Source organism: Ovis aries, chromosome 2 (assembly GCF_016772045.2).
Source record: "Ovis aries strain OAR_USU_Benz2616 breed Rambouillet chromosome 2, ARS-UI_Ramb_v3.0, whole genome shotgun sequence".
Lineage (NCBI taxonomy): Eukaryota > Metazoa > Chordata > Mammalia > Artiodactyla > Bovidae > Ovis > Ovis aries.
The window spans coordinates 244414604-244431870 of record NC_056055.1 but is presented as its reverse complement, the minus strand read 5'-3'; the positions used below and the strand labels follow the sequence as shown (position 1 = coordinate 244431870).

The window sequence follows — 17267 nt, the reverse complement described above, 5'->3', positions numbered from 1 at the left end:
ATATACACAAATTCCTAGAGGAAAATCCGCACCTCTCCGCCTCCTGCCCCGGCTCTGGCTCTGCGCAGTCAGGAGGACCGGGGACGGGAAATTGCTGGAGCGTTTGGGAGGCCGGGCGGGTCAGTGCCCTGGGTCCCGGCCCCGTGGCGGGCAGGTGGGGGCTGGGAGGCCGGCCCGAGCCTCTCTCTGCCCCCTCCTCCCTCGGGCCTCCCTGCTGCCCAGGCCGCATTTAGAGCCTCCCGAGGAGCGGTCGTGCCTGCTGGGCGACACCAGGAAGGAAGGAGGCCAAGAGACTGGGAGGAGGAGCCCAAAGGAACCGGGTGCCTGCTGATCAGAGAGCTGCCTGCCCAGGGAGATGCGGCCGGGTGAGGGAGAGAGAGGGTCTGCGACCCATCTGGGCCCCCACCCCCCCCCCCCGCCCGGCACTCCTGGCTGGTGGGGAGTCTGTGGTTTCCCAGGAGCCGTCCACATCCCCAGCGGTTTTCAGGCCTCGGGGGAACTTCTGTACCTGCAGTTTCAGTCCCCTTGGTGGCCCTGTCCCGAGACTCTCATCCCTTCCCGTGGCAGGTGGCGCGAGGCACTGCCCAAGAGAGATGGACAGACTGGGTCAGCATCCTGTCTCCATGTTACTGGCGGCAAGAGAGGGGCCGTGTCCTCCCCTCTAGGATGGGGAGAAGAAGCATTCGGATCTCTGGAGGCTGAGGTGGGTTAAACAGGCACACAGCAGGCACTCCTCTCCTGCTGGCAACACGATTATATTATCGCTGTTCCGTATCATTAGCATGTTCATCAGCAGCGTCAGGATCCGTGCCCTCCCAAAGCCTCTCCTTAGTCCTCTGAGCTGCCCCTTTTTCCGGGGGACCCCACGCTGGTTCAGCTCGTTTGTCTTTGGCTTGGCTCCATCTGCTCCCTTCCACCTGGGTTCCCAGCCCTTCTTTCAACTGAGCATCCCAGAGGGCAGGACACGTGCCCTTTGGGGACAGTGGATCACTTCAGCCTTGATCCCAACTGTGGATGGTTGACAGAGTCTCCTGATGGAGTCCTCAGAGAGAGAGGGGGTGTTCCCCGTGGGTCTGGCCTGTTAGGTGGGTCCTCTAGGAACGGGTGGTCTGGGGACTCGGGGGATGGTGCTGTTGAGAGATTCGGAGCTGGGAACCCCGGCGTGAGGGTGGCAGGGATAGTGGTGTGCCCAGGGCACCTGGGAACCATTCTTGGGACTAGATGACAGGAAGAGGGACCTTACACCCCTTGTCACTTTGCTCCTCAAACAACAGTCACGTGCTCCACTATATCCTTACATGGGCGCATGTGTGCTAAGTCGTGTCCGACTCTTTGTGACCCCGTGGACTGTAGCCCGCCAGGCTCCTCTGTCCATGGGATTCTCCAGGCAAGAACACTGCAGAGGGTTTCCATGCTCTCATCCAGGGCATCTTCCTGATGCAGGGATCAAGCCTGCGTCTCCTGTGGCTCCTGCATTGCAGGTGGATTCTTTACCACTGAGCCACCGGGTAAGCCACCTTACATGGATATAGAGCCGTAAATTCATGCAGGATTCTCCAGGTGGGTATCATCCCCTCTGTTTTACAGATGAGGAAACCGAGGTTCAGAGAGGTGCGTATTCAAGGCTGTGCAGCCATTCAGGGGTGGTCAAGACTTGAAAACAGGTCCTTCTGGCTTCTCAACCTGGGCTGGCTCATCAGGCTCCAACGATGGCCCAGGGCACAAAGGACTTGGTGGTTTGGCATCAGTGGGCACCGGTCTGAGGAAGGTAGTCTTATTCTTCCATTCTCTTTCTAGAGACCCTGTGTCTTTCCTGCCCAACAGTGAAGGCGTCTTTCAGGGGCGAGGGGTGCTGGAGGGGATGATGGCTTGGAGGTTACGTGGCTGCCTGGACAGTGTCTGAGTCCGCCCTGAGGGGTAGCCAGCGAGGAGGGGCTGGCCCTGGAGATGCCCGCAGGGGCCGCGGGGCGGTGGGCGCTGCCTGCATGCCACTCTTCCCCCAGACGGAGCACGGCTCCATAGAGCTCTCAGTGCCCACGTCAAGCCCTCTCTGCCCCAAGCGCTTTCCCTCAGTTGTGAGCGGAATGACAGCCTCCCTGCAGCCCAAGGCCCTGCTCCTGTACCCTAGGGTGCTGTCTGCTCGGCCCCCCTCCCCGTCTCCTGGGATCCCTGGCTCCCTTTACTCCCCATCCTCAGAAGCCTCAGCACCCCGATCTTCTGTCTCTCTCCTTATTTTTTTTAAAGTGTTCAAGAACATCTATTGAGCAAGGGGTCATAGCACGCACGCAGAACGGGGTGGTCTAGCTGAACATGTGTGACGAATCAGCATTGAAGTATTGCGCATGTTTCATCTCTACCTCAGTGAAAAAAAGATGGGTTATCGTTGCAGTGTTACAGTCCCGGAACTGTCTGTCTCTTCCTCCATTTCGACATCTCACTCCCAGCCCGATGTGGCCCCCACGTCCTTACCTGCCATTCCTGGCATCCCGCCCCACTCCCCATTTCTTATTTCCCATCTCACAGGATTTGTTCCCGGGGGAGCTGGTGGCTGACTCAGGGCCAGCAAATAGCAGCTCAGACCTGAACCTGGCTGGTTCCCGAGCTGCGCCAGGCAGGGAGAAGTTTCCTTCTCTCTCTGGGGGAAGGTGTGGCTGTGGGCCCAGTGGGCGTTGAATTTAAGGCACTTCCTGACCGTGGCTCGCCCCCGAATTTGCCAGCAGAGAGCATCTCCCTTGCAAAGACCCATCTGACCCTCCTCCCTGGAGTGCCTTGCCTGCCTTGGAGCTATCAAACTGTTGAGTGGTTCTCTGCAGCTGGGCTGGGGGAGTCCTGGGGAGGGGTGCCAGGAGGGATGGGGAAGCCGCCTGAGCTGTCCAGAGGGCAGTGCGGGCTCCCTTGAGTGAGGCTCATGCCCTGTGTCTTTAGGTTTCTAGTGAGTTCCTTGGCCTTGGTGCACCCTTGCTCAAGGCCCAGGCCTGGGGGAGCCGGCGGCTAAGCCCACACTCGCACCCCAACAGGGCTGGCGGGAAAACCTGAGCTCCTCCCTTGTCGCTCACCACCTCCAGCAGGGATGATGGGCAAGGGGGGCGGGTGGCTGCAGGCCCGCTTCCACCTGCTGCAGGGAAAGGTCTGGAAAGCAGTCTGAGACCTCGAGTGGCGTTCCAGCTCTACCACTGCTGTGCCCTGTGACCACCAGGTGCCGAGCGCAGCGCCTGATGGAGAAGCTGTCTGGACAAGGAAGTGCTTGCCGTCATCAAACAGGGCTCGCCAGGCACTCGCCCTCCTGCTCGGAGGCTCGGTGTCCCTGGAGGAGGCTGACTTGAGCACTTCCAAGAGCCTCTGACTCTGATGGCTAAGATATCCTCTCAGCCCTGGGGTGCCAGGACAGCCAGCCATCCCTGACTCAAGGGGAGTACCCTGCGTGCGGTCTCCAGTCCTTGGAGAGGAGTTCTTGAGATCCAGGTCTACAGTGACTTGTGTGTGAACACAGTGAGAAACGGTCTAAGAGGACTGTTTGAAGTCACAGCGGCAAAGAGGCCCCTCTGGTCTCATTGGCGGTGTCATGCTGCTTCTAAGGGGCCTCTCCAAGTTCCCTTATGAGCTGAGAGCTGTCGGGGGGGGGGGTTCCCTCCTCCTTATACTCCCCACCACCCCCCACCCTTCGCCTCTTTTCTCAGACCAGGTCCCCTCCGCTGCGGGGGTTCTGACTTGGCCAGGGAACTAACAGAGCTTGGTTTCGAGTTTGCCAGGAGACGGGGGAGGCAGAGAGGGGTTGGGAGGGGGAGAGGGGGAGCTGGGGGTCACGGCAGGGAGCGAGCCTTCTTCCAGCTTTGGCTGGATCACAGAAGATGCAGCTCAGGACTCAGAGATAAAACCTGGCAACTCCTGTGGAAATCTGGACAGCAACCATGGGGTCACAGCCCTGCCTCCCAGCTGAGTCCACCGAGTGGCTCTTGCAGGCTTGTTTGGAGTGGGGGTGATGGGGTGGGCAAATGTTACCCCCCACACCCCCCTCATCGGTGGCTCCCTGGCCAACTCCATGCCCGATTGGCTCAGACCAAGCCCTTCTTCCCAGAACGGGGGACGAGAGGATGAGGCTTGGTGCAAACGCTCAGCTCTCCCAAGGCACCCACAGGGCCCAAGCTGGGCGAGTTTCAACAGGTTTGGGGAGCACTGTCTTGTCAGATGCTGAGTTGCTCAATTGCTAATCCAGGGTTGAGGGAAGAAAGTCAAGCCACGGCAGACAGCTGGGCCGTGATTGCTGCTTGAACAAACCCCTCAGGCAGGCCTGGTCCCGGGGCCCTGAGAGGAGGGTGAGGGGAGAAAGTGCTCTCAGCCTGGCTCTGAGCGGGTGCCCTGGCCCAGAGCTGCAGGCGGGCCAGAGCCGCGCATCTGCTGGCCGACAGCCGCGTACCCTGACACCCACTTTGGCACACCTGAGCATCACCCGCGACTCGGGGCAGTAGGGCAGAGCCTCCCTCCCACTCAGAGTGGGAGGGCCCACATCAGATGGGGCCTGATGTGACAGCGGCTTAACACCCTCAGGAGCGAGCAGGCCCGTGCTTCCTTTGTTCATGAAATGTTGACTGAGAAGCTACTACAGGCCCGGCAGGTGCCAGGCACTGAGGCTGCTGGGAGGTGTTCATGCCACAGCCTTGGCCTCTGGAAGTTTCTAACCTTGCAGAAGGAGCCACGTTATTTGGAAATGGCAGCCCACTCCCATACCCTTGCCTGGAGAATTCCACAGACAGAGGAGCCTGGTGGCCTACATACAGTCCATGGGGGTTGCAAAGAGTGGGACACGACTGAAAGACGAAACAACAACAATATATGATAGGAAACAGTTCTCTAAGGAGAGGATGGAAAACCAAGAGGTCTGGACATCTGAGAGCGAGTCAAATGCTGCTCCTGGCATGCAGGATGCCCCTTGGGGAAGCCACCGCACCTCTGGGCCTTTGAAGTGGGGTTGGACATGGACTCCCTCCTCTGAAGGGGAAGGGGCAGAGGTTATGTGGCTCTTATAAGGAAGTGAAGTGAAGTCGCTCAGTCGTGTCTGCCTCTTTGCGACCCCATGGACAGAGGAGCCTGTACCAGGAGCTGTACCCCCAGCTCCCCCTCTCCCCGTCCCAACCCCTCTCTGCCTCCCCCGTCTCCTGGCAAACTTGCAGGGGCCCCGGCCTGTACCAGGCTCCTCTGTCCATGGGATTTTCCAGGCAAGAGTACTGGAGTGGGTTGCCATTTCCTTCTCCAGGGAATCTTCCCGACCCAGGGATCGAACCCGGGTCTCCCGCATTGTAGACAGACGCTTTACCATCTGAGCCACAAGGAAGTCTTATAAGGAAATGGGTGTGAAAATGCTTTGTAAGCCATTGATTCTCAACCAGGGGTGATTCTGCCCTCCAGGGACATTTGGCAAGGTCTGGGGACATTTCTGGTGATTCCCTGGCTGGTGGGTGCTACAGGTGTCTGATGGGTAGAGAGGCCAGGGATGCTGCTAATCATTCAACAAAGCACAGCACAGGCTCCAAGTACCAAGAGAGAGAAATCCCAGCGCAAACTGTAAAGAGCCATGGCGTGCCAGTGATTGTAATCCAACGCCCAGAGCCGCAGGAGGGGACCCAAGGGGGTGCGCGTTTGCTCTTTAGAAGGGAGCGGGGGTTTCAGCCAGAGACTAGGGGGACACTTCCTAGGGCAGACAGACCACGCCTTTAGCTGCGGGGCTGGCACTGCACATCTTGGCTGGCTCTGGCTGCACCCGGCCCAGAGCGCCAGGCGTCACTCCACTCGTGGGCAAGGGAGTGGCACCGCACTCCAGCGCCTGCTGGGTGAGCAGGCCCATGGGACCTTGGCCGGGCGACGGGGAGGCATGCCTGTGAGGAGTCAGATCCAGCGTGGAGCGATATGCCCTCCCCAGGGGCAGCAAAGGGAGCTCCTAGCAGCATCCCCTCCAGCCAGCAGGGTTTGCCCAGGAGCCGAGCTGGCCTTCCTGGCTTGGTGAGGCTCTTGCAGGGGCCCCGGCTGAAAACCGGGGAGGCAGCAGCCTGGGATCCTCCCTGTGTGATTAAAGTCACAGGAGGTGGACGGCAGTTTCCCAAAGGCCCTTTCTCTCCATCGTCTCTGTAAGCAGGAGTACAGCTCAGTGACAGCTGCCACCATTCCCGGCAGCCTCGTCCACGGCTGCCCTTTCCATCACTGGCTCTGTGCTCAGCATGCCATGTGCACGGGCTCTCTGTAGCCTCAGCACCCTCACGTGTCTGTCCCATTTCACAGATGAAGAACCTGAGGCTCAGAGAAGGTAAGTACCTTGTCCGAGTTCACCCCTCTGGTCAGGGGCAGACCTGGGATGGAACTGTATGCCATCTGCCCTTGCCACCCTGCTGGACGACCTGTGAATGTAGCACAGGCCGCCTGGCCGTGCCTACTGGGCCTCTGAGGGGGCCCCAGCTCAGCACATCACCGCCTTTCTTCAGGAAATCCTCCATGATAAAACCTTAGTTTATCTATTCTATCTTAGTTTATCTGTCTAACTCTTCCCATACTTCCATCTGGGGTTCAGAACAATCTGCTGAGGATTGTGGCCCAGAGGGAAAAAGAGGCCATCCCAGGCCACCCAGCTCTGGGGACCAAGTCTCCTGACTGCCAGCATGGCCCCAGTGCCGGGGGAAACACTCAGAGACATTTACAAGCCCAGGTCTGTGGAAGATCCAGGCCTTCCACTGATGGACCGTTTCATCCACCCCTCCCTCTCTCCCTCCCTCAGTGGTGGGAGCTGCCACAAGCTGTCAACTCACTCCTGGTGCCAGACACAAGTCTAATCAACAGCTTCTAGCTTCTCTGGGCTTGCCCAGGCCTCAGGCTACAGAGCCCTCCCAGCTCCAAGCTCCATCCTGCCCAACAGCTGCACGCAGCGGGACACCTGGCCTCTCCGCCAGGCCACCCGCCCTACGGAGACAACAGACAGCATCAGCTCTTGCAACCGGCCAGCCAGCTGGCCCTGGCTGAAGCCTGATTCTAGGTACTGGAAGGGGAGGGACACCCTGGCCTTGCCCCTCTGAGAGTGCTACCAGCCATCCTCTTGGGGCCAGACCTCCAGCATGGCTGGAAAAGACACAGTGCCAGCCATCATGCCTGGATGGACATCTGCCTGCCAGAAACTTTTCCTTCTACAGGCAGCTTTTGGGTTAGACGCCTCTGCCATTTACCAGCCAGGTGACTCAGGGCCGTTACCTCCGTGATCCTCAATTTTCTCATCTGTAAAATGGGATTCAGGTGCTGTCAGGATGTAGCCAGCACAGGAGGATCTATTCTAATGATCACTGTTAGGACTCTACAGCCTCCAGGCCAGGTCCCCTCCAGGACCGCTCCAGCTCTCACTCGTCTCCTTCCTCCAACAGCTACTGCATGGTCACGCTCTCAGGCATCTGTGGCCTGCTTTTACCTCGTCTTCCTCCAAGCTCCTTGGAGGCCCGGCTGTGACATCTGTTTCCCCCAGAGCTGGCCCAGTCTCTTGCCTGGGGATGGACCCATTCTTGGAATATGCCCAGAGATCTCTTCTCCATCACAGCCTTTCTGGATTGGCGGGGGTCCTGGGAAGCCCCTTGTTTCTCCTGCCTTGAGCCGAGCAGAGAGACCCTTGGCTTGAAGCCTGGGGTGGAGCAGGAGCGAGCTGGGTCATCCGGAGACCTGCTACATGGCAACCTGAACCATCACGGTTGCAGGGAACAGGTTTGCCAATCTCCCTTCTCCTCCTAGGCCGCCCCTCTTCACCCCACCCCCTACAGCGCAGCAGGAGAGCTGAGCTGTTGGAATTCCCCACGGTTTGCATGACCCAAAGCTGGAGCGGCCTTCCTGGTTGGGATTTGGGGCTTGGATGTGGCTGAAGGTGGGTAGTGACACTACCTGGGCCATGCTGGCTTAAGTTTGGGACGGCTTCAGGGAAGGAGGTATGTCACTGCCTGGAAGTCAGAACATCTGGGATCAGTTCTCTGCTCTGAGATGAGCGAGTATCTTCCCCTCCTGGGGCCTCAGTTTCCTCATCTGTAAAATGGGCCCAAACACTAGATGCTCTTGAAGAACTCCACTGTGGATGTCTCGCTCTCCCCAAAGCTTGGGTCAGACCCTTGAACGACAGTCGCTTCTTCTGCCTTTTTGTAGCCCCCAGCCCTGGGCCATACCCAGTTCTTACTCCTGCTAGCTTTGGAGACCCTGGCTCTGAACCCATGCTTTCCAGGGACCATGAACTTCCCCAAGTCCCAATCAGCCCCCCTCCTTGGCTCCCTCCCACTCGGGGTGGGAGGATGGGTGGCCTGCCGAGGGGTAGCAGGAAGAGGTGGTGGTACCCTGATCTCTGTACACTCTGCCACTGCCCTTGAAGTGTTAATCAAATTAAGTCTCCAAGAAAAACAAAAGCTCCGCAGCCACTTTGGGCTGCCTTGGAGTCGCTCACTCTCGCTCTCAGAACAGCTGGGAGAATTCCACATCACCTCCGTCCCCCAAGCCCTGGGTGGCTCTGACCCCAGCAAACGCACTCCTTCCAGCCTGCAGGGCCCCAGCGGCCGCAATGACCTCATAGCAACAGCCATTGGACACTCGGGGCAATTTCATGGGAGATATTTGTTCTTTGGTCTTGATGCAGAGAGAATTTTTTCCTCTCCCGCTGTCTCCATGGAAACCCCAGCTACACTGTTGGCTATCCCCCTTCCCACCTCATGCTTTTCAGATCAATATTGGAGCTTGGCTCCCCACTGACTGCCCACGGCAGCCGATGGGGGCAGAGTTCTGGGCAGAAGCAATGGGGACCAGGGTGAAGCCTGGGGCAGGGGTGAAAACCATCACTAAGGGGGATGAAGAAGGGATCCAGGGCCCTCTTGCTTCCTTGTTCACCCACTCATGGAAGCTCATCCCTTTAGAATCCCCCACTGCCCCCAGCGAACCTTCAGCCCCTTCCCAGGGAGTCCCAGGAGCCAGGCCGTCAGGGAGAAACAGGTCACCAGCGGTCACTGCCCCCCCCCTTCTTAGGTGAGACTTAGGGACCCGGGGGCTGCTGCCTTCTTAAAGCTCTGGACAGAGTTTCTTCCTGCTGCAGGGAGAACCAAGGCCGGCCAGCGCCAGCTGCCGGAGGCCGGCCGGTCTCTTCCCTGCTTCTATCCCGGCTACTGGGCCCCCGAGCAGGACAGGTCCCTGCACGCCTCCGGCCCAGCCGGCAGCGCCTCGCGGGCAGCTAGGCGCGGGGAGCTCACTCCTGGACGTCGTGGGGGATTAACCTGCTGTTAGCAGCCAGGACCCTCGCCCGTCATGCGCTTCCTCGGCGACCTGTCAGCCTCGCCGGGGCTGCGCCGCGCACCCGGCACCCCGCCCCTGCCGCCGTCCCGCGCTCGCGCCCCTTGCGCTCCCGGGCTCCCCAGGCCGCCTCGGGGTGCGGGCGGTCGCCGCCACCCCTGCCGCCCCTGAGCCGGGAGCCGGACACGGGCAGAGGGGTGTTCAGAGGGAGGCCGGGGCAGTGGCGGCGGCGGCGCACAGGGCGGTCGAGCCTCGCGTCCCGCGGCCGAGACACCTGCCGGGCGCCCCCGCGCCCGCTGCCCCCCGCGCCGCCTGGCACCGGCCGCGGCCCCCGGGGCCCGCCCCGCCCCGGCCCCCGCCCGGCCCCGCCGGGTCCGGACTTACAGCCAGTTGCTCGCGGCGGCCGAGAAAACGGCGAAGACCAGGAGGCGCAGTGAACGCAGGCACCAGCGGGGACTCATGGTGCTGCCGCGGGCGCCGGCCCCGGGCAGCGGCTGCGGCCGCGGGGGCGGGTGTGGGGGGGACCTCCCGCCCGGGCGGCAGGTGGGCGCCCCGCAGGCGGGCTGGGGCGCGGCGCCGGGCGCGGGCCGGGGCGCGCGCGGCGGGGCTCTGCCTCCGTGCCTGCCGGCAGCCCTGCCCGCTGCTGCGCCCGCTGCCCGGCGCGGACCAGACTGTCAGCGCCGCCCCAGAGCCGGGATGCGGCGGCAGCGGCGGCGGCGACGGAGGCGGGCGGCCGGGGGGGCGGGCCGGGGGCGGGCCGAGGATGGGGTTACCTGGGCGGGCCCAGCGGCCCGGGACACCCGCCCCCCCCCCCCCAACCCCCGGGGGCGGGCCGGAGTGGCGGCGCCCGTGGACGCCCTGGCCCGCGGGACTGGCTTCTCCCAGGCCCTCCCCGGCCGGGTGCCCGGGAGTCCTTGCGGCCGGAGCCCGCTCTAGGCACGCCTGGCTGCGCGTCGCCTGGCTTGGCCGGGCGAGGGAGCGGCGCGCCGGCTGCCCGTCCCCGACCGAGCCTGGGGGACAGGCGGGCACAGCTCCCCCAGCCCGCCGCTGCGGGCACTGCAGCGCCGCCCCCCCGCCGCACCCCTCTGCCGGAGCTTGGGAGCCCGACCCGGCCCGACCGCGGCGAACCCGCCCGAGCGCTGCTGTCGCTCGAGCGCACCTAAGCCGCTGGCGCTCCCCGCGCCCGGGGCCGAGCACCCGGGCTGCGCACCCGGGAGGTGGGTGCCGCCCGACTACCCCTACTCACCCCCCGCCCCCCCCCAACCGACACCCGCCGCCAGGCCCCTCCCTGCCTCCCGGCCGGCGCGTCCTCTGGCCCGGCCCCTCCCTGCCCTCACCTCCCTCCAGCCTTCCGGGAGCTGGACGGGGCCTCCCCATGGTTCGGGCAGCTTGGGACAGTGGCCGGAGACTGCCGGAATCTGAAACCTCGCTTCTGGCTGGCCACAAGATCTGGGCGCGCCCTAAGCTGCAGGGTGTTGACCTAGCCCCTTACCTCTCCGGTCCTCCGTTTTCTCATCCGAGAAATGGACAGGAGACTGGAGGGCTGTGGAAGGAGATTAGAGGAGGAAGGAGATTATGGAAGGAGATTAGAGGAGGTCTCTTTTCAGCGCACCCGCCAGTCTTTTGCCTTATCTTTCGGTTTTCTGTGTGCCTGTTTGATTCTCCCAGGTCCGGCGGATCAGCCCCTAGCTGGCACAGCGTGGGTGGCTGCAGTGTTCCGGCAGTGAATCGAGGAGATGAAAGGGACTACGGTCTGTGACCTGCTAGTGCGAAGTGCTCAGTTCCACACCTTGGTAACCCGAGAGTTAGGGGCCCATCGCCAGGTCACGCCCTCCCAAGGCCCCTGACCTAATTGTGCCCAACCTCACCCTGCTTCAGCCTGGGTACCAGGGCCCCTTAGGGCGAATAGAATCTGTTGTCTAAACGGGGAGACTGAGACCCAGAAAGGGGCAGGAAGCTGCCTGCCTCACTAGGGTTGGGGCAGAGCCATAGGCCAGGTCCACGTCCCGCCCTTCACTGGTTTAGGATTGCCAGGTGTGCTCCCACATAGATGGTCACATTTGGGTGCCGGGAGGGTGCCCTTCACCCCATGGAGTCCCCTGGGCTCAGCGCGGAGGAGGGGCTCAGTAAACATTTGGCGTTGAGAGTGGGCAGGAGGTGGCAGGGATTTGTGGGGCCCAGGGAGAGTGCAGATGGAGGCTCACATACCATATGTCTAAATATTTGCAAGTTATAAATCAAGCTAACAAAATGTGAAATAAAATATGTTCTATTCTCCTACCTTGACAAGCACACTTTCATAACAACCTGGAAGGCCAGCTCTGAATGAGGGCTCCTCGGACTCCTCAGAGCCTGCACTGGAGCTTGGTAGGGCAGGGGGCCCTGTGCACACGTGCGTGGACATCTCAGCCCGCACACGCCTGCTGGGTGCACACCGCTCTACTCCTGAGAGAGCTGCCCCCGGCCACCCTTCTGCCCCCGAGCTGGGCATGTCAGTGGCGCCATCTGACCTCCGAGGTTGGAACTGTAGAAGAGACCCTCCCAGGTCCTCTTGGTATTGGGCTTGGGGCCACCTGGGCACCCAGAGTGATCGAGAGGGGGCACAGGCTCCAGGTGGCACATCACCTTGGCCCCAGCGTCTCGTCTCCCTGTGGTGAGAGCTTAGCTGGAGGACTAGAGTTTGAGGTCCCCAGGGCAGGGCTCACGTTCACCCAAGGGAGGTACTGAATTACTGAACTGTTCTGAGTCAACATATATGATTCTTAGAGTCTCAGTGTGGTATGGTGGAAAACAATAATAGTAATAATCATAATAATAATAATTTAAACAGCTACAGGCAGTTATTTGAGAGTGGCCGTATAATGTTTTTCCAAACTGAGACATTTTTGAGAGTGGCCAGGGTCTCCAACTGGAAGATTTGCCCGGGGGTCAGGCATAAAGCAGGACTATGCTAGGCAAAGTAGCACCTCTCATTTTGCTAAGGTATTGAGCCCTCATGTGCTAGATGTTGTTCTCAGGATTGTCACGCATTCAGTCCTCACGAGAGACCTGGGAAGGTCTTTTGTTTCCCTTTGACAGATGAGGCCATGAGGGTTTGAGGCGTGACTTGCCCAGGAGAAGTGGTGGTCCTGGGACGGCGGAGCCGTAGCCTTGGTGCCTGCTGCTGCTGCCCGGGGCCTGGGCTCCAGTGTTTGGGCTCCTGCACCGAGGCACATGGCCCTGACGTCTGGGGGGCCGCTGGACCGTCAAGTGGGGACAGTGTTACCCGGCCCATCTTCTCCTGGGGCTGCTGGAGACACACACGAAGCGGTGGGTGTGAGTCCTGCGAGCTGGGCAGGAGGATGGACGGAGGGAAAGGCCCAGCCAGAAAGGCCCGCCCGGCCGCGATAAGGGCTGGGGAGGAGTTCTCCGGTCTGGGTCAGTGGAAAGTCTTCATGCGAAAGTCCCTGAGAAAATGCTCTTCTACCTCTCAAGATTCAGCTATGAAGATATAAATAGGAGTCAGTCAAAGTTCAGTCTTCAATAGCTCTCTCATCTGTAATCACATACAGTGATGGCAACTGTGTCGTGAGTGGCTTTCCATGTGCCAGCCACGGGTCCAGATGATTTGCTTACGTGAACTTATTTCATCCTGGCCACGGCCCTGGGCAGTATGTGTGTGTGTGTTAGCTGTTGAGTCGTATCTGACTCTTTGTGACCCCATGGATTGTAACCCGCCAGGGTCCTCTGTCTGTGAAACTCTCCAGGCAAAAATACTGGAGTGGGTGGCCATTCCCTTCCCCAGGATCGAGCCCGGGTCACGTGCATTGCAGATGGATTCTTTACCACCTGAACCACTAAGGCAGCCCAGGAAGTACATAGATGCTGTTGTCATTTCCACTTAGAGGCGGTGAAACCCAGGTGCTGCTCTGATGTGCTGCGAGGCAGATCCATGAACCTCTGGCGTTGGTACTATTGTTACTCCCGTTTTACACACTGAGAAACTGAGGCACAGAGGGCTTGCTTAAACTCACGCTGCAGGTAAGTAGCACGGCCAAGGTTTGGACACAGCTGTTCCGGGTGCAGAGTCACCCACTACACTGTTTAGTAGGCAAGAGTCCTCCGCATGTAAGGATTAAATCCGGGCCCAGAAGAGGAAGGTTATGGGGTGTCTCTAGGCTCCTCCTGGCGGTTACTAGAAATCTCTATGGACTGAGGTGGGGGTCTCCCCCTCCATATCTCCTCTCTGTGCCCACTGTGGTGAATGCCCCATGCTAACGGAATCTGAACAAGTGTTAGTTGTTTCCTGATCCTTGGTTGAAGGAAACGGTTCCTTAAGGTTTGGAGTGTCCTCTTTTCTTCTAATTGAAGTGCAGTTGATTTAAAGTGTGTTAGTTTCTGCTGCACAGCAAGGTGACTCAGATGTGTGTAACTGTGCGCGTCCTTTTTTCCTGCTTTTCTGATGATGGTTTATTGTAGGCTGTTGGGTATAGTTCCCTGTGCTGTGCGTTAGGGCCTTGTTGTCTCTATTTTACATACGGTAGTGTGTATCTGCTAAACTGCTCATTTATCCTACCCCTGCCCTCTCTCCCCTTTGGTGACCGTAAGTTTGTTTTCTCTGTCTGGGAGTCTGTTTCTACGTTGTAAATAAGTTCATTTGTGGTTTGTTTTAGATTCCACATAGAGTCATCTCCTGTGATGTTTGCCTTCCTCTCTCTGAATTACTTCACTTTAGCATGAGCAACTCTAGGTCCATCCATGTTACGGCAAATGACATTATTTCATTCTTTTTTTTTTTTTTTTTTTACAATACTGAGTAGTATTCCAGTGTATGTATGTACCATTCTTCATCCATTCATCTATCGATGGACATTTAGGTTGGCCCCATGTCTTGGGTATTATACACAGTGTCGCTATGAACATTGGAGTACCTTTTCAAATTATAGTTTCCTCCAGATATATGCCCAGGGGTGGAATTGCCAGATCATATTGCAGGTCTAGTTTTAGTTTTTAAAGGACCCTCCATACTGTCTTCCATAGTCTCTGCACCGATTTACAATCCCCCCGAGACTGTAGGAGGGTCCCCTTTTCTCCTGGAGTGGCCCCCTTTTCTGGAGTGAGTTCTCCTTTACTGCCATAACAGTGAAAATTCACCAAGGATGGGAAACACGGCCAGGTTTTTAATCAGAAGGAATCACAGACTGTGTGTCTAAATTATCACCAGCTCGTGGTAAATGAGTCCAAAGCAATGCGGTTGGCTGCGTCTCCAACCCGGTCTTAGACGCACCGAGTAACAGGGCATACGCTCAGCTGGTGAGCGGGCTCTCCTGTCCAACTTCCCAGATTTTTGAGATGGAGAAACCAAGGGTTTAGGCTTGTGCTCTAGAACATTCTTAAGCCTATCCATACATTGTTCAAGGAGATAAAAAGTAGAGGGTGCCTTTCCTCTGCCACCGTCTCAGGCTTGGCTGGCTGGATCTCACAGTCACCTTCTCCAGGGCAGTGCACTCTGGGGTCCTGTTCCAGAAGGTCACAGGAAGCCTGCTGGGTCTCTGCCAGCCCAGTGTGTCTGTGTGGCCACGGGCAGTGCCCTGCCTCTCTCTGGGTCTGCCATTTGTTCCCAAAAGATACTTCTAGGAATCTGGAGAGGGGGAGAGAGTAGAACTTTGAGTTCTCAAGAAGACCTGTATTTGCTTCCAGCCCTGCCAGGTCTCTTGGCCAGTCTGAGCCTCGGTTTCCTCATCTGTGCAGCGGGGATCGTAAGGAAGACTGCGAGGAGTCAGCGCTATTCTGTGTCTAAAGCCTTCTTCCACACACAGAGGGCTCAGCGTCAATGCAGGTTAGCTCTTTGCTTGTTCTATGGTTTAAACCAGCAGTCACACTCCAGTGGTCTGCAGGTGTGTTTTGCTTGGCCCGCCCAATGTTTTTAAATATATGAATTTGTTGACAACATTTCAAGATCGGGAGAGTTCACATAAGAAGCGGGATCCCCAGCTTCTCTTGAAAAATGGGAAGATTTGGCAATAGGGCACCCACATTCTCTGGCAAAGAAAGTGATCTCTACACATCTTTAACGGCTCGCACGTGTCCCTGCAGCAGCCCCGCAGAGCCCTGGGGGAAGGGAGGAAGCCAGGATTTCCTGAGCATCCTACTGTGTGTCAGGAGCTGGGCCTATGAATTGCAATTTAATTCTTGCCATGGGCCATTCCTACCCTTGTTTTGCCAACGAGGAAGCAGGAGCTCAGAGAGTTGGGATGAGTTGCCCACTCTGTCAGCAGATGGTACAACCCAGGACTTCCAATCAGACCCCCTGTCACTCTTCTCTTTTGGGGGCTCCCCTTCCACCCTCAGCCCAGCCGAGGGTCCATGGAGACATCTTGGTTATGACCTGTTGATGGATTGATAGATGGATTTAGGCATGTGATGTCAATGCCTGTGGTTCCCATTCTTTATCTTCAGACCCCTGGGGGCTGTAGAGTTAGGGTAGGAGTCCAGGAATCAGTGTGTATACCTAGAAGCCTTGGAATAAAGCTCTCTCGCTTATATATATATCAGATGATGCTTTCGTTTTAAATGTTTTATTTTGATAATATTCAAATATACACAGTAGAAGAAAGTTGTAGTTGAATAAACTCCCATGTATCCATCACCCAGATGCAGTCATTGTTGAGGTTTTGTTCCATTTCCTTCATTTCCCCTCTTTTCTGTTGTCTTTCTCTTTTTCTTTAGGGCATTATTTCAACACACAGTCCAGATATCTTGTCATGCAGGCTGCACATAACTTCAGCGTAGATCTCTAAAACCAGTGGAGTGTCGGAGCCAGCTGGTCCTGGCTGCTGAGGGCTGGCTGATTGTGTGGCCTCTTCTTGGCTTGGCATTCCGTGATGTCGAGCTGGTTGCTTGAAATCAGCTGGGGTAGGAGTATTTACACCATGGAAATGGACAAACGCTACGAACCAGAGTTCCCTTCACTCCCACCCCCGGGAGTTGGTTGTTAAACATGCACCAGTATACCGCTGTGGGAAACACACAACACAGGCATTTTCTTACACAATCACCACGCTATGATCTTCCCTAATGAAATTAACACTCACATCCTAACCACATGTTCCCAGTAGTTCCAAAATTGTCTTTTTACAGACGGTTCATCTAGTGAGGACTCAGTTCAGTTCAGTTCAGTCGCTCATTCGTGTCCAGCTCTTTGTGACCTCATGAATTGCAGCACGCCAGGCCTCCCTGTCCATCACCAACTCCCAGAGTTCACTCAGACTCACGTCCACCAAGTTGGTGATGCCATCCAGCCATCTCATCCTGGGTCGTCCCCTTCTCCTCCTGCCCCCAATCCCTCCCAGCATCAGAGCCTTTTCCAATGAGTCAACTCTTCGCATGAAGTGGCCAAAGTACTGGAGTTTCAGCTTTAGCATCATTCCTTCCAAAGAATACCCAGGACTGATCTCCTTTAGAATGGACTGGTTGGATCTCCTTGCAGTCCAAGGGACTCTCAAGAGTCTTCTCCAACACCACAGTTCAAAAGCATCAATTCTTCGACGGTCAGCTTTCTTCACAGTCCAACTCTCACATCCATACATGACCACTGGAAAACCATAGCCTTGACTAGATGGACCTTTGTTGGCAAAGTAATGTCTCTGCTTTTGAATATGCTATCTAGGTTGGTCATAACTTTCCTTCCAAGGAGTAAGTGTCTTTTAATTTCATGGCTGCAATCCCCATCTCAAGACAAGGTCAAATATCTACTTGTGATGTTTATTTTATTATTATTATTTTTAGAAGTATTTATTTATTTGGCTGCACTGGGTCTTAGTTGCAACATGTGGGATCTAGTTTTTCTGACCAGAGATCAAATCCAGGTACCCTGTGTTGGGAGCATGGAGTACTTAGCCACTGTACTTAGCCACTGTACTCCACCAGTGAAGTTCTATGTACTATATTTAGTTGCCACATTTCTTGATTTTTCTTAGTCCAGAGACTGCCACTTTATTTCCCACCTG

General features: G+C 57.5%; 1 protein-coding gene and 1 long non-coding RNA gene across 6 annotated transcripts in view; one reads left to right on the top strand and one right to left on the bottom strand.

The window, feature by feature from the left end:
• WNT4 (Wnt family member 4) overlaps positions 1 to 9952 on the bottom strand; it is a 28869-nt gene extending 18917 nt beyond the window's left edge. For both annotated transcript variants that reach the window (XM_027965546.3, XM_042244603.2), the window contains exon 1: positions 9664 to 9952. In XM_027965546.3, the coding sequence (XP_027821347.1) occupies positions 9664 to 9740 (77 nt within the window). In that variant the 5' untranslated portion in view covers positions 9741 to 9952. The remainder of the gene's footprint in view (positions 1 to 9663) is intronic.
• Positions 21 to 9363, top strand: LOC114113253 (uncharacterized). 4 transcript variants are annotated; one of them, XR_009599678.1, is made up of 4 exons: positions 21 to 365; positions 568 to 703; positions 1444 to 1508; positions 1588 to 9363. It is a non-coding gene; the product is annotated as an uncharacterized LOC114113253 (long non-coding RNA). The 4 variants fall into 4 exon arrangements; XR_003588305.3 differs by lacking the exon at positions 1444 to 1508; XR_009599677.1 differs by having other exon boundaries at positions 1444 to 9363.
• Positions 9953 to 17267: the final 7315 nt, after the last annotated feature.